The sequence below is a fragment of the Sylvia atricapilla genome, chromosome 7 (genome assembly GCF_009819655.1).
Source record: "Sylvia atricapilla isolate bSylAtr1 chromosome 7, bSylAtr1.pri, whole genome shotgun sequence".
Lineage (NCBI taxonomy): Eukaryota > Metazoa > Chordata > Aves > Passeriformes > Sylviidae > Sylvia > Sylvia atricapilla.
Window position 1 is genome coordinate 3,142,751 of NC_089146.1, and position 16,470 is coordinate 3,159,220.

The window sequence follows — 16,470 nt, forward strand, 5'->3', positions numbered from 1 at the left end:
AGCTTGGCACAAACTGCTCTTGCTTGCAAAAAAAACCTCCAAGTCTTGATTTCACAAGTCTAGTGCTGGACAAGAGAACCACAGAAAATCATTCCAGGGATTAATACCCTTTATTAGAAAGGCATTGGCATTTCGCTGGTTTGAGTGTCTGTCTCTCAGATTTCACCCTTTTTGTACCTCACAGACACCCAACTCTCCTTTTCAGTCTGCTAGACTTAGTGCCATCCTTAACCAACTTTCATCTCCTTACCTGTTGTAACTCTAGAGGAGAATCTGGCTCTACACCTTCACTTTCAGCCAAAACAAGCTTTAGCTGTTTGAGTTCCTAAACTTCATTCCAAGAGACAAGGTACTATTTCCAATGGCTCTTCTCCAAAGCCTCTCTAACACACATTCCTGGGAAAAGAATCAGTCTCTCTGAAGGTACAGGGTCTACATTCTTGTTCAACTCCGTCCACTACCACTAAAAAGAGGGAGAAAAGAGGCAAAATAACTCTACTTTACAGAAAGGAGATGCAAAGGAAGCTGAACTGAAAAAGGGAGGGCATGGCATGGGGAATGAGTTTAGTATTAGACCCCTTTCCCACTAGAAATCCAATTTAGTTTTTTGAAACTACTACCCAAAGGTACAGATAATTTACATGACATTTTCTCACCCTGTTGCTTTGCTTTGCTTTACAGCATGGAAAAAAATTATAGTGAGATTAAGTAATTTGGTCTGATGGCTTGATTTCCTAATGCTCTCTTCCTGCATGATTGCTGGTATTTGTGCTCCCACCTTTGGTAAATGCTGAGGTGCAACTTCCCACACATAGCACTAAAGTCAGGACTTGGTTAATTCCTTGAATCCTACAGCTTGTTTAATTACTTTAACTCGTTTACCATTGTGCTGCTACACACTACTAAAGTATCAAATTGAACACTGGTATTTCCATTCCTGGAAAAACAAACGAAAAGGACTGACAGCAAATTGCAGCTATACTATCATCATTAACAAGTTATCTGCTAGTTTTGATTCAGCGCTGGAAAAGCCCTTGCAATTTAACTGAGAAGTAAACACACATTTTAGTGTGTAAAACAAACAGAAAAGGTAATGCCAATGTGCAAACTCTTATCTGCATTACATGTTCTGTGCCCCACCATTGGAGAAAACTGGTGTTTAACAGGCAATGAAAAGCAAAAGGGGGGATGAGCTGCTCTAAAGAACCCCAGCCAAGAGCTTCCCATTTCATGCAGGAATTGCAGCTCCTTCACAGCTGAGTAAGGTCACAAGGAGTAAGGGAGATTGCAGAGAATTAAGTCTGGGCTGGGCTCTCAACTCAAACACATTTGTCATGTAAATTTTTCCGACTGAGTGTCAAACCCTACATTGCACAGGTAAATTGGAAGTAAGACCATAAGCTTTAGTTCTGAGTTATTATATATTAAATATTAATGAATTATTAAGAAACCATTCACTGAGGTTTAAACAACCCTACATCTTCCATATTTTGAAAGCTCTACAAATGTATATTTAATACTAGATAATTAATTTATAACAACATTAAATCTAAATTAAATCCTTATTTCCAGTCATGAGGGAAACCCATTGGACAGCAGTGAGATATATACTGTTGCTTTATAATAAGGTCACCTCTCTGTGGCACAATTTTATTTCTGCATTGTATATTATTTGTGTAGCCAAATCAATACAGACACACAATACAAGGGTGACGAGAAACAAAAGCAATGACCTCTGCAATGGCCCTGTGTGTTGTTTTCCATTCTAACAAACCATTTATTAATTTGCATTTCCTATTGCTTCTTTTCTTCCTGCACTGACCTATCCCATTTGCCCTTTGTCACTCATCATTTTTTCCTGCTCATAGTTTCAGTAAAGATAATTTAGTCAGTTTTCCAAACAAAGAATTTTCCTATCAAAAACGAGCACAGCTGCTGAGAAACTTGGTCAGTGAGTACCAACAGTATCAAGATCCTGCAAAAGTTTATTGCTCACATTCTACTTGTTCTATAACAAACTTTTAGACACATCAGATTTCTGACCTCACTCCATCCTGTGCTCTCTCAACAGGATGCTCAAACTACTGGAGCCACAGAACAGATTTTAAACAGAATTGTGTAAGAATTGCTTCCAGTTCTTTCACTCCCCCGACCTTAAAAAGTTTATTCCTATATAGCAAGTCTACAGCAGCATATCCTACTAAGTCCTTCCACACCATGAGTCCATGCCAGCCAACCCTGCTGAGCAAAGCAGATGAAGCACAGACCCTCACTGATCACAGACAAATCTTTCTGAACGTGGCACAGAACAGCTTTATCACAATGAGCGATTTATTAACTGTGCTCAGACCTCAAACTGAAACAGGGGAAATTTAGGTCACACATGAGGAAGGAATTCTTCCCTGTGAGGGTGGGAGGCCCTGGCACAGGGTGCCCAGAGAAGCTGTGGCTGCCCCTGGATCCCTGGAAGCGTCCAAGGCCAGGTTGGATGAGGCTTGGAGCAGCCTGGGCTAGAGGAAGTTGTCCCTGCCCACGGCAGAGGGGTTGGAACTGGATGGGCTTTAAGGCCCTTTCCAATGCAAACTATTCTAGGATTCTATCTGTACAACAGGGAAGAAAGGAATACCCACCTACACCCTTTCACAAGAAGATCAGTCTAAAAATGTGGAAGTGGTAAAAAAATGGAGGAGGTCACTGCAGTGACTTTCATTCACATCACTGGGGTACTCCAAATGTACTCCTCCTAAAGCTCCAGGCAGGGAAGTGCCATGGCAAGAATTAAAGTGCCCTCAGCAAAGGTTCAGAACCAGTTCAGTAGAGGCAAGTTCTCTTTCATGAACCTGAAAGGAGGCTGCAGCCAGGTGGGGATCAGTCTCTTCTCCCAGGAAACCAGCAATGGGACAAGAGGACACAGGGGAGGTTTAGGTTGAGCATTCAGAAGTTCTTCACAGAAAGGGTGAATGGGCTGCCCAGGGAGGTGGTGCAGTCACTGTCCCTGGAGGTGTTTAAAAAAAGCCTGAACGTGGCACTCAGTGCCATGGTTTAGTTGAGGTGGTGTTGGGTCATTGGTTGGACTTCATGATTTCAAAGGTCTTTTCCAACCCAGCTCATTCTGTGGTTCTGTGACTTTGTCCTTTTTGATGATGTGTAAATCTATGCAACCCATGGAGGAAGCATCTGAAACTGTCTTTTTTTCTAGTCTGGTTCTTAAAAAATAAATCTGTTTCTTCAACTGCTGTGCTCTGACACATTTTCAGAAAGCTCCACATTAAGAGTCTCTCGAGAGTAGCATCTTTTACCAACCCAGTAACATAGCTTAGCTTTACTCACAGATCTTCTTTTCCCTCTTATCTTATACAGAGATCCTCTGCCCCTGCAGAACAACCACAATTATTCTATAAAAACAGAGAGCATATGGAGTGCTTTCCTCCAAGCCATGGAGCTGAGCACCGTGAAAACCATGAACAGAAGCAATTTATTAGAGGTGGTTTCCCTTCCCCACCAACTACTGAGAGCTGCTGTGAAATTCTGTTGAAGTCATACTGTGACGGGCTACAAAACAGCTATGAAAGGATTTGCCTGCATTACACAGGGTTTACTGTTAATTAGCTCTTGTACACATAAGCAGTAGATAAAACCAGCTTTTTTGTTGTTGGTGTTGTTGAGGAAGTGATGATTTGTTGAGAGGACATCCTTTTTGGATACTAAGCTAGCAACAGGATTGTAATTAGAGTTAACATCTCCACAACATTCTGTTTAAGCACTTGACAATAGTGGGCCTGTCTAATTAGTTTCTGTTAGTTAAAAGGGAAATGTAAATGAGTATTTCTTGGGGCATAAACAGAGACACCAGCTTACTCAGACCAGGAACATCACTGCTGGTGCTGGTTCTTTCCTCTCACATCCAACACGTGCTCCTGATCACATCTTTAGATGGACAACCTCACACACAACAGAAAACAAAAACTTCACTCCTCATCTGATGACCTTTTCTCTCCTAGCATTAAGGTGAGTGAAGCCTAGCAAGGATAAACCAATTAAAATTAATACTTTAGGTAAAAACTTTGTCCACCACAGTCTCACTCCAATAACTGCACTAGCTGAACTTTTCTGGTGAACTTGAAAGGAACCAGCCTCTCCTGACGGTCCAGAGTATTTTCTTAATGAACAGCAGAGCATTGTATTTACAGTTTTTGAATCATCCTTTTAGCCAACAGCTATCCCCCTCTTGGGAGCAGGCATACTCATCCTTTTGCTGATCCAGAATATGCTGGAAGGTGCTATTATGTGCTATTCCAACAAAAACCACTGAATGCAACTGCCAGAAGGCAGCAAAAGGAGGAGTGGCATTGTAATAAAAGGCAGGAAAGGAGGATGGATAACTCCTCTGGGCATCCTGGGAAATTCCAGCCCTCTTCTACTTTCCATCTTTGCTTTGACAATTTCTAGGAAAGACTGGAACCAAACCCAAAGCCCCACAGGACTAATCCATCCAGGAAGCTGCATGAGGAGCTGTTCTTTTGGACAGAACTCAATTGAACCTAGGTTAAAAAAACCCAAAATCAAACTATGCAGAAAGAAGTGCATTGCCAAAAGTATGGTTGTTTTCTCACAAACATGGACTAAAGCAGAGAACCCAAAGTTTCACCTGTCATCTGGAAAACAAGCCATGTGATGCACATCTGATTCAGCTTTATTAAAAACGACAGAAAGAATTTCTTTGCTATTCTACCAGACTCTTACAAAAGCCCTCAAGTCAATGGATCGTGGCATAAACAATTTGCAAACTAAAAAACTGGAAAGAAAAGCAACACTGCTGTGAAAATGGAAATAGGAGAAGATGAGGAATATCTTGTTTGGGTTAAAGCCCTGCTCTCACTTTCACCTGTCTGAACATCAGAAAATCCTGTCCCCTTCTACTCACTGATAATTCACGTCAATGGAAAAAACTCAAGCCAATAGATAAGGATCAGACTGATTATTAATTAATTTAAGATTTATAAGTCTCAGGAGGGTGCACAATCGTTAAAGGGACTTGCAGAAGGTTCTATCTAAAGTTAAACACATCCATTTTGGATTTACAACCTTACTGTCACAAAAAGTGTCACTTTGCCAGTGCAGTTTTGCCCATTTTTAGCCCAAACAGAATAAATAATTTTCACAATTTAAAAAACAAACAGCAAAAAAAAACAACCAAGAAAAAAACGTGCACAATTTCACAAATCTAATATAGAGGTATGAAGTTTCCTTCTTTGCCATGAAAGTGAAAGAATACATACTGACATTTAAACACAGTGCAGTAATTTTCCTAAAATAAATTCAGCAAGGCTGAAACAAAAAAAAAATATCCATCAGATCCAAAGGAAACAGGAAACATTTGAGGGCCTTCCTCCTCAGACTGAGTGGAGCAGGAGTAAAACCACTGAACAGAGTAAAACAATTCCTCTCATTTCTGGAGTTTGGTAATGCTTTTCCTTACTAAGGAACCTCCTTATTACGGGAATAATTGTTATTATTTCCTTAAACTTATGGAAATAATAATAATATGTTTTCTGTATTTGTGCTTCAAGTAAAGTTGATGAAATTGGGACCCTTACAAGTGGGGCAGCTCTGTTTGGATGAGTCCTCATCTGAAAATGAGGCCCCACAGAGGTATCTCAAACTGGATATCCCCGATCAGAAAGATTAAAGCAAAACATTGAAACATTGAAAAATTAATTTTCTGTTGCTTATTCATTTGTCAATGAATTAAGTCAGAACTGATACTGAGTTAATAAAAAAATGTACCATCTGATTGCATTTATAGTGCACTGCTTTTCAAGTCCAAATATGTTCTCCCTTGGAAGCTAGAAATAGGCATATTCACATTATATACATTCACATTTATATATATATTTACATTATAATTAGGAAGGAAAGGCAACCTTAAAAACCTTTTGAAAAACACAAGGAAAAACCCTCAGATTGTAATCCTTAATGAGATGGGTTTGATTGAATTTATGCGTTTTTCATCTAATCTTAGCTCAGGAGAGTAATCCCAAAGCCTAGAAGTCATATTAACCAGTTTGAATTTAAGAATGAACAAACTCAATGGCAACGTAGGGCTTCCATGAAAAAAGAATGCAGAGTAAAGCCTATGTGAATTTGTTTCAATTGTCATTACTGAAAAATAAAATTGCCACAAGGTGACAATTTTTCTTTTAGACAGAAAATGAAAAAAATCAAATAGCGGATTTATGTGAATTGAGGAAGAAATTTGGTTTTGCTGAAACATTTACGTTTTCAAGGGAAGGTATGTGAAAGGAGGAGGTTCATTTGCTTTGAAATTCTGTCTTAAGCAAACAAACAAATACAAAACCCCCCACAAAAACAAACCAAACAAAAAAATAGCCAATAAAGGGAAAACAAGTGAATCCAAACTTTACCAGAATTTTCATGTAATATCATTCAATCAACGTAATAAAATTTTATCTGCAAACATGAATGTCTGCGGGAAATTCCAGATTTTAATCCTTATTGATTTAAGCTAAAAATAAAAAAAAAGAAAAATTAAGGAGAAAAAAAAAAAAAGGCATTTTTTAAAATCAGCCTAAACGAGGTGACTATTTCATGACTTTTCAGGAAGCAGCAAACGGAATTTGGCTGTGGAGAGGCAGATATGACTGGAGGACGAGCTGTGGGTGTGTGCACAAACTGGATAGTATGACATTCCCGTGGCAGGCGGGGCCTGGAGGATGGGGTGGGATGTTACCTAGCGTGCTGTGGCAGAGCGGACTGCCGTGTCCATGGATAGAAAATGCAGTCGTGACTAGCGGGGCCTCTACACCTGCAGGCAATTACAGAACAAACCAGGTCATTGCCACGCCCCAGGACATGCACACTCATGCGCCCTTGTCCACACGGGATGCGGGATGGAGACACACAGGCAGCCAGCAGCCAGCCAGTACCTATCCATCAGCCCAATGCAGTCCTCCAGGTGTGGCCCTATGCACCTGCAGCAAATCCAAAGTGGAAACAGGGAGAGAAAGAGAGACAGCTGTTATTTACACATCCGAGAAGCAGGAAACCCCTTTGTGTTCTTAATTCTAGCTCGTCTTCTCTGCCTAAGAGGGACTTGTGTCACCAAAAAATTATAGCTTGTGACAAGAGGAACAATAATAGCAACGGCACTCCAAGGCAGGCCATGTCTTGGTTCACCTGTGTGTGGGAGTCCTGACAACAGAGTTGCTTTTGCTGCATGTTTTTATGAGTCATCAAACCAGTGATTACTGCACAAAAGCTGTTAATTTACAAGTTGAGACTTCCAGGAGCGCGATCCAGAATTTGCTTTTCTTTCTGTAATTGATGCCATTGTTCATTCTGTTCTAAGCTCCCAGGCGGGGCATCTGCAGAAATATTTTGGAAGCTGACTATACTTTTTTAACAGAGAAGCTCAAGGATCAACTTCCAGCAACAAAAACCACAGCAAAATGGTGTCTGCTGATTCAGACTTTTCATTCTGCTTTCCTTAGATGCTGCCAAAAGTCCTCCACACCTGCACAATCAGCAGGTGCTCACCAAAGGCATGGGAAATGCGAGGAATCCCTAAATGCAGCGCCACTAAAACGCAGCCATGGAAAAGAGTTTGCAGAACAGCTGTGGCATGTGTGGATTTCCCTTGCCCCCATGGGGAGCAGGAGCGGTTTCCTGGTCTCCTGCATTCAAACAGCAAGTCAAATATACATTTACACAGCAGTCAGGATTCTCAGAGACCTAAAGTTGAGCTTTTAGGGGTTAAAAGAACCTGACCCCCTTCAGTGCTGCACGCCCAGCCAGCTACTCTAACCATGGGGACTATGTAGCCCTTGGCATTTAAGGAAACTAAACCGTTTATTTCAACTCTTTAACAAGATCTCAGAGCCATTTTATTAACAGGCCCTTTGGCTGTACGTCTACTAGAGGCAGGAGAGGTGATCTGACACATCAGTAGACCGCAACTTACTTCTGTGGAGGCATTTTAAATTTAAGGTGTGATCCCCAACTCTTTTAAAGTTTGCTGGTTTTCAGATTGGCTTTGATGGAAGGATATGCATGTCAAAAAAAATCTGAGAGTTCAAATAAGCTCCCATGAGATCTTCTTTCTGCTTCACCATCACTTGCCACACATCAGCTTTTGCTGCATTTAAATTGGTATCACTCTGCCATTATAAAATGAAGTCAGTGAATTGAATTTCCTCATAGCTGCTCATCAGGGAGAGCAGACCAAGTAGACCTTACCCTGTGTTTGTTTACTCGAATTTTTGTTTTTACATAAGGCATTTGCTCTGACATGCAAACACAAACTGGAAGGATTTTCTCAATGACTGCTTTCTCCAGCATATGTGCAGACATAAAAAAAGATGTGTTAAATATCCAGATAATGCATAAATGTAAGGGGTTGATTTAACACAGTTCAAAAACTTAGCAGAGAGAACTCTTGGAATTTCAACTGTCCTGGGCATTAGACTTTGGAATTCAGGACTGTCTGAATTCTGACCCATCTCAAACACATTCAATGTTTCTTCCTTTCACGGCATTCTCAGCAATTTGGAGAAAACAGGGTCAGCAACAAAGGAGGCTGAAAAATTGCTCAGATCGTCCATTTCCTACCATTCCAAGAAAAGCTGAGCTCAGGCTCTTGCTATAAATAAAAAGAAGGGTATCTTCAAATTAGAGGTCTGAGAGCCTCTGAGGGTTTAGAGAACTAGCATCTAGAGCCTCTTGCCTCAGAGTCACTTCACATTTGGAGAACAGGATTGAACCAAACTTGTGCTGTTCGGGCCTCACCCACTGCAAGTTGAAGGATCATTGATTTTTATTTCAAATTGTAATCCTCTTCAGCAGACTCGGCTTCCCAAAAGAGAAAACTCTGTCCAGGTGCAATTCCATGATTTAGGCAGTTCCCAGTTTCCCCCCCTGAGTGGCTGTCCTGATCACATGCAGGGAAGTACAACACTGTGTGAGTTATGGCAATATTTATTAACAGGGTATTTTGTACCACCAAGGCATCAGGTAACTCTCCAAGAAGGAAGTCTCTTCATTTCAGGCTTTTTGACTCATATAAGCCTGACAGAATCACAACAGCACGTTGGTAACCCCGTTCACACCCAGTGTTCCTTCTGCTTGGAGTCTGGATGGTATTTTCTTTTCCAAGTTGGCTCTGTAAAATGAACTGGTTCATTGATACATGCCAATTTATTAATGATATATTCAGTACCTTACACAAGTTCAATACAGCTTATCCAGAAAATTACACTTGGAGCTCATCCTAGCTTAACAGATAATCATCCCCTGAAAGGAAATGTAGGATTTTGAAAATTGCAGTAACAACAGGTTTTTGTTTTTTTTTTTTTTTTCCCCCAGAAACAATCCAGAAACATTGTCATTAATCAACTTTCTTTAAGATTGAAAGGTGGGGTCCTAACTGCATAGATATGGGGTAGCAAAGCCATTTGTTGCCAGACGAATTTTTAAAAATCTTGGTCACTGGAAACAAACAAAACTGATTTTACAATGGTGTAAGTGGATTATCTCTGGGCAGGAGAAAACATTTTTTGTGGTGGTCACCCAACTATTGTCATGGATAAAGTCAGACAGCTCTACCCCAGGGTTAGTGAGCTAACAGGTGAGCAGAACTCATGGTGAGAGGAACAAAGTTGGACTAGACCAGGGGCTAAGAGGAAATTTTGCAAAAAAAAGAGTAACACTTGTTCTTATCCAGAGCGTGTTTGCAATACTCTTTCATCTGGAATTCAAACTTTCTTCCTAAAAATACACCTGAGCTTTAGAGGGGACACGGTGCTTCTGCCCTCAGATCCCTCCAGGGACACACAGTGCTGCTGAAGGCCCTGGTTTCTCTGGTCATGGCTTAGGAGGAAAAGAGCATTTTGGTGAGGAGTACTGCCCTCCCTTCAAAGAGCTGTGTGACAAAACACATTTGTCTGACGAGGGGAGGTGTCCAGTGAGCTCTCCCATTTGTGTGCTGTCCAGCAATGGAGCAGCCTGGCACTGGCCATTGTGTAACTAGTGTTTTGTTCCCGTGGAAGTGTTCAGTTTTGGCTAGCTCCGCAAGAAGAGGTGCCAAACGCTTTCCAACTCTCTTGAATTAAGTGGGATAGCTATCCCACGTGCCTCACATCTGCTCCAAACTGGCTTCAAGTGGGTATTTATCACAGAGAGGCAAGGGCAGCAGCAGAGTGGCTGCACCCAAGGAAGTCACTGACAGTTCTTCTGGTCAATGCAAGATCATTAACAGGGCTGGCTAATTACACACCTATTAAGAGAAATAGTCATTACACTTGAATGAGGGAGGGGAATGGTGCTAGCAAGCCTCACTGAAGCAGTCCTCTGCAAAAGCTAAGATGGAATTTGTGGCAAAACACAGGAAACAGAGGTGGGAAAGATCCTTCTTTGGAGACAACTGGTGGGGCTGACTGGAGACATGTGAGAACCAATAACCTATCTTATCAAGCAGCCTGGCTCACAGAGAGCAGCACTGCAGGAATGAGATAATCCCAGGCTGGGAAGCATGGCTCTGCAGCAGCTCAAGCCTTTTTGATGGGTATCCCAGCTGTGCTGAGAGGGCACTGGTTTTATCCCAGCGCTTGATCTGGCAGCCAGGAGAACAGATGTGTGGGATGAAGCAGAATTACATTTTCTCTCTACCTTTCAGACGTGAGCCAAGTAGCAAAATGGGTTCTCTCCACAACGTTTTTCAGTGAAGAATCATGATTGAGGGGAATTTTAACAGTATTTTTTAAAGGAAGGATATGACACTAGAGAATTCAGCCTTGAAGGAGGAAAGGAAAGAGTAACTGATTTCCCTTCTCTTTGTGGGCATGTTCAGCCCCTGACAATGTTGGACAACCTGCAAACCCCAAACCTCTCAGTCATTAATAGCTTCGTTAACATAATTATATGCCACAAAGTCTCTAGGAACACCAAAAAAGAATAGTAAGCCATGCTTACCCAGACTTGGGGGGGAGAGGGCATTGTTTTTCTAAGGGATAAAAAATACCTAAGAACAAACACATGAACTCTTTATTAAGAGGACCAAGATTTGCACAGGGAATAGTATTAGTGTCACAAAAAAGGGATAGTTCCTCATCTGGGAGATAATCACACCTTTGTGCACCTCACGTAACTGGGGGAGAGACCTTTGGCCCTTTTACTTGTCCTTTCTCTGAGGATGGGCACTGATATTTTTTCAGCTAATCAGAAGGAGAAAATAGAAAGGAGGGAAAACTGAAAGCAACTATTAAAAGGACAACATCACTGGCCATAAGGGAGTCCTGTGTCACCAACAGCTGCCAATGAGTACTGCCAAGGTCAGCCAGAGCTGCCTAATGCCCTCCATACTTGTATATGAACTAGGTCACATTTTCAGCGTAAGACATAAAAACTTCCCTTCTTGATCCAGGCAGGTCAATAAAAAACCAATTGCCTATGGAGAAATGGAAGGCATGGAAAACCTTCTGCTCTCCTCCTGGTCTAGGAGAAACACAGTAGTGCCACAAACACTAGAAAGAGCTGGGTCAGATAGAGCTCCTCAGGAAAGAGGAGGGAATAGGAAGAAGTGTTGCTCCCTGGAGGCCAGGAGAGCTGCAAGGCACTTCCTATGCTGGGCAGACACCAAGTCCATCACGCATCTGTGGTCTTGTCATATTAGATCAGCACTGACACCTCCTCCATCTATGAAAGCCAGGACCAGAGCTCCTGCAGTGAGCTCATCTTTTGATATCATTTCTTCTTACCCTCCTCTTCCACAGCAGCAGCATTTTTCTTATTGCATAACTGATTTAAAGGGTCTGGGGGGCAGACAAATCTGTAACAGATCCTGGCTGTGTCTCTGTGATCTCCCTCTCATTTCCCTAATGGCCCTATTGTAATTAAATTTGCAAAACCAGCAAAAGGTCTCATTTTGAATGGCAACAGCTGTTGACATCAAGATTACATTGAATAATTTACTGGTTTAATTTTAGCTGCTAAACAATAAGAGCCTCTTGTCGAAGATTATTGCACTGACTGATGTTTTCTCTTTTTCCCATTGCTGCCTTTCTTTGTGTGCTGGACACTCTGAATGGTCCCATGGAAAAGGCAGAAATAACTTACATGGCCTGGGCAAGACTATAGGTGTGCATGTGACTATTGTTGTCACACAGGTTCTTAACTCGGGCTCAGATCCATGGGCTGTATTAGTCCAAGTGTAACAAATTATTCAGGGCATTCGTACAGGACTTCAGAAATCAATGCTCAGTCTCAGGCTCCTGTACAAAATCTGGTTTTAAACTCTGTGCATCAGTCCCTGTAGGGAGAGGAGAGCAGTAACACTTCTGTCTTACAGTGCTGCTGCAGGCTTAGTCCACCAAAACCAAGTAGCAGAGATCCTGTCAAGGAGCAAATAGTAAAAATAAAGTCATTTTACAGGCCTGAATTAAGTGAAAGGGCAGCATTTCCTACAAACCAGTGGAGAAGGAAAGCTGGGAGCATTGCTGTGGAAAGTTCTTCTCTGTGGTTTTCCAAAGGGTTTTTTTGTGATAAGCTGATGGTCATTCAGGACTAAAACCTGAACATCATGAGAGACCTGAAAATCCAAGGTTAAATTCCTACTGCACACTCTCTTTTCAGGAGTGGGACAGGTGCTTTACTGAGCCAAACTCCCTACAAACCCCCCTGTGCTAGGAGCAGTACGTGTAAAGGCTGGCTCCCTGCACAGAGCTTGCACTCACCCTTGGGTGCAGTTTGGGTGGCACGGATGGCACTCCCGATCCTCATCGGCGTACTTGAAAATGAAGCTGTTGGCTCCCTGTAAGCCATCGGGACATTTTTCCACACAATTTGGACCATCCTTAAAATGGAAACACTTTGTGCAGTGGTCAGGTCCCTGGAGAGTGTGGAAGAAAGAAATACAGTGCATTCAAGTCACTCTGTCCTTTCCTGCTGCACTAGGATTGCATTGGCACACACTCAGCAACAACAGCAGCAGCTTCTTTTCCCAGGGGACAGGGAATTACCTGCGTGGTTCCAGCCTCTCTTAAGGAGCAGCAGATGTTTAAATCCTGGTGCTGTTGGCCATTAACTTCTTCTGCAGAGTGCAAGACTAAATAAATACCAGCTTCTAGATGAGCTTCTTAATGTTATTGGTGTGCTTAGTACAATGAAGTCAGTGCCCACTTTAATGCTGAGAAGCTCCCTGCTGCATTATTCAGGACTGAACCACCTTTGCAAAGGCCCTCAGTGGGCTCTCCTACCTCTGCCCTCCACAACCATTTTCCACAAGCACTCTGCACATGGCATCTGCTCACAGCAAGGCTGAAGGACTACAAGGTCTCCCTCTTCTCAATACACACAAAGACCAAATTGTAAAGAACAACAAACCAGGACTCCCGGAAGAGGTAAAAGTAAAATTTTAAAGCTGTGCTGATAAGCCAGTGTATAAGTAAATCTGGTGTTCAGGTTGAGCACTGGCCTAGGATTTTATGTCCATAAGCCCTGCTACAAATCCACATTTCCCTCTTGGGATGAACACTTGAACCATTAGAGTCTTGCCTTACGACTGTATTGCAGAAAAACACAGTATTGTAAGAAAAATTACAATGCCTTTCCTTTTTCCATTCAGTAAGTCACAGAAATAAGGAAATAAGTTATGGGTTATATTTTTTCAATTATGAAGAGCCTAAAATACAACTCCTCCTTTCCAGCACACTTGTGACTTTTAATCTTGGCAATACACAGAAAACTAGAAGACAGAGACAACTTCTATCTCCCAAATGAACAATAATCTTAGAAGGAAAAGTTACTGGCCACTATAAAGGTGAGAAAGAGCTAACCATCATTTAGGATGCAGGAAAAATGTTATCTATCAAAACAACTTAAAGGCTATCTAACAACTAACAGCCTCCCAGCATATTGTTCAAACTGAAAGACTGAGACAAATTCCTCCACTTTTTTTGGGGAGAAATCAGGAGAGAACTGAGTATCAAGCACAAAAATAGGGATAAAAGAGGGCACTCAAATCCCAATTGTGTGCTTTCTATCTGTAAAATATTGTGCGCATTAAAGCATTAAGACAACTCAGGGAAAAAAAAACCACTTTTAAAATCACTTTCTTAAGGAGGCAGATCCAAGGCACTTTATTCTCATCACCAATTTAGCATGAGTAGAATTCCTTCCCTTGATGCAGAATATGTGTGTGTTCTGCTTTTGTTAACACTAATTTGCAGTAGCTGCTTTCAAGTCTCTAAGTTTAACCTGTTCTTCAGCACAGTTTTGCAAGTTACCCTGAAGCAAAGCAAACACAACCACTCCAAACCTACAAAAACCCTACAAGTACAACAGACTTTGCTCTTACCGGCCCGTAGCACGTGATCATGTTTTCCTCCATCTTCTCACACTGGGGATCACACTCCACACAGACAGAACCGTTGGCAAATTCTCGGAATTCCCTGAGAAAATATTCTGCAGGTTAGGAGAAAGCTGACTCCAGCCCAGAACTGAGCTCACCTGGCTGGGTGACGAGCACCTGATGGAACTGACCTCAAAGGCACTGAGGGCAGCAGTCTGTCACAGCAGCCGAGGACAGGCCACCACCTCACCCACAGCCACGTGAGGCAGAGACACCTTCTTCACCAACACAAAGCTATAGGGGGGGCCTTCCTCTCATTAAGAAATACAGACTTCATTAACGGGACAAAATTGCTGACTTCTTGATTTTCATGATTGTCACTCGTGGCTCAGGGTCAGGAAGCCACTTGTCACACGTGAGCACTGATGGCAGAGCTGCTCTTGTTGCAAGTAGGTTTCTATGAACACATGTTTTAAAGCCCAAGCTCCAAAAGGCTTGTAATGTTTTCAGCAATAATTCTAGACTGAGGTCTCAATCTATAACACGTCAAAACAAACCCTTTTACTCATTTATTTCACGTATCCACAGGAAACTACCATTCAAGTGACTTTTTTTTATTAACCACTTTGAAGAGGGAAAAAGGTAGTGATGGCAGGTTGAATTTCTTCCCTCAAACATTTCAGCTGCCAGTTATCCCTCACCACAAACCTCCAGCACTCTCCCAACATAATCCATCCCACCCTTTTCTGGGACAATATGACTTCACATCTGAGCAAGTTGTTTCTCCTCCACTAAAGACAGACTGAATCTTTGTAGCAGGCTCAGAGTGGACCAACCCAAGCTTTGCAAGTGGATCCCATCTTACTGCATTACCAATTACAATATTGGCATTAACCAGATGTGTACAGATGTGCTGCACACTCATGTTAGGGGGCTCCAGTAGCACCCAGGTAAAGGGTGTAGGCTCTGAGCTCTGTTGGTCACTGCTCACCCTCCATTCCTCTACAGCCATTAGGATCTGCTGAGGACATCAGCACTGTCTTGTGTTGCAATGCAAGATGTAACCAGCAGTCTGTATTCTGTTACCAGCTGTTCAAACCAGGTGGGGCAGTGTTCTTATCTCTGCCAGGACCCATCCTCCCTCTGGGGGATATCTGCTGTCAATGGGCCATCCAGGCTCACTGCAGGGCTGAGACAATTACATCATCCCACTGGGAGATGCTCCACCCAGGGGGAGGAGCCCAGCATTGCTACCTGGATCAAACCTGGGATTCAGAACACCAGCACAGCCTGTGTGCACTGGATTGCCAGAGGAAGGCTGGACCCATCTCACCACTACTGGACCCTTCTACAGGATCATCTCTGCCCCAACAGAACCACATCTGTCACTCCAGGACTGCAGCCACAACTTAATTAGACTGCTACCAACACAGTGTCAGGTTGTATTCTGACTCTGTCAGTGTTTTTTGGTTGGTTTTGCTTTGTGGGTCTTTTTTTGTTTTGTTTTTTTTTAGTACTGCCTTTTTATTTTAATTTTCCTAGTAAAGAACTGTGATTCCTATACCCATATCTTTGCCTGAGAGACCCTTAATTTCAAAATTATAATGATCCAGAGGGAGGGAGTTTACATCTTCAGGCTCCTGCCTTCCTTAGCAGACACCTGTTGTTCCAAACCAAGAAAGGGTTGAGCTGAGGAAAACCTCACTGGAGTGCTGCAAGGAAGCTCACCCTTCCCTGGCTCTGGGACCAGATTTTTCCTGCTGAGGACTAAAAATGACATCAAATAGAGCTTGACCCTACCCCAAAGAACTGTTTGTGTCCTACAACATGAACATGCAGAGCTCTCCCACAAACAAAATATTCTCCCCTAGCCCAGGTTACAAATATTTTCACATATTTAGGCCTGTGGAAAGTGTAAATACCATTCACCCATGGATAGAGAACAGAACAGAACAGACTGAGTGTCATCATGCTCTTACTGTGACAGGCTCCATGGCAGCAAAAGACACCAAGGGAGGACCAACTTATTCCAGTGCACTGACAACACAACTGGGGTCTGCTACTCTTCTTATTTGGGGGGTGAAAAGGGAGGAGAGAAGAGGAGCTTT

The 16,470-nt window shown here is 42.4% G+C and overlaps 1 protein-coding gene across 1 annotated transcript in view; it reads right to left on the reverse strand.

Annotated features, from left to right (window-relative positions):
• Positions 1–16,470, reverse strand: part of ERBB4 (erb-b2 receptor tyrosine kinase 4) — a 376,355-nt gene that overhangs the window by 117,591 nt on the left and 242,294 nt on the right. The window contains exons 14-16 of the mRNA XM_066322426.1: positions 14,369–14,462; positions 12,747–12,901; positions 6,752–6,826 (exon numbers count right to left, since the gene is read on the reverse strand). Of these exons, the coding sequence (XP_066178523.1) occupies positions 6,752–6,826; positions 12,747–12,901; positions 14,369–14,462 (324 nt within the window). The remainder of the gene's footprint in view (positions 1–6,751; positions 6,827–12,746; positions 12,902–14,368; positions 14,463–16,470) is intronic.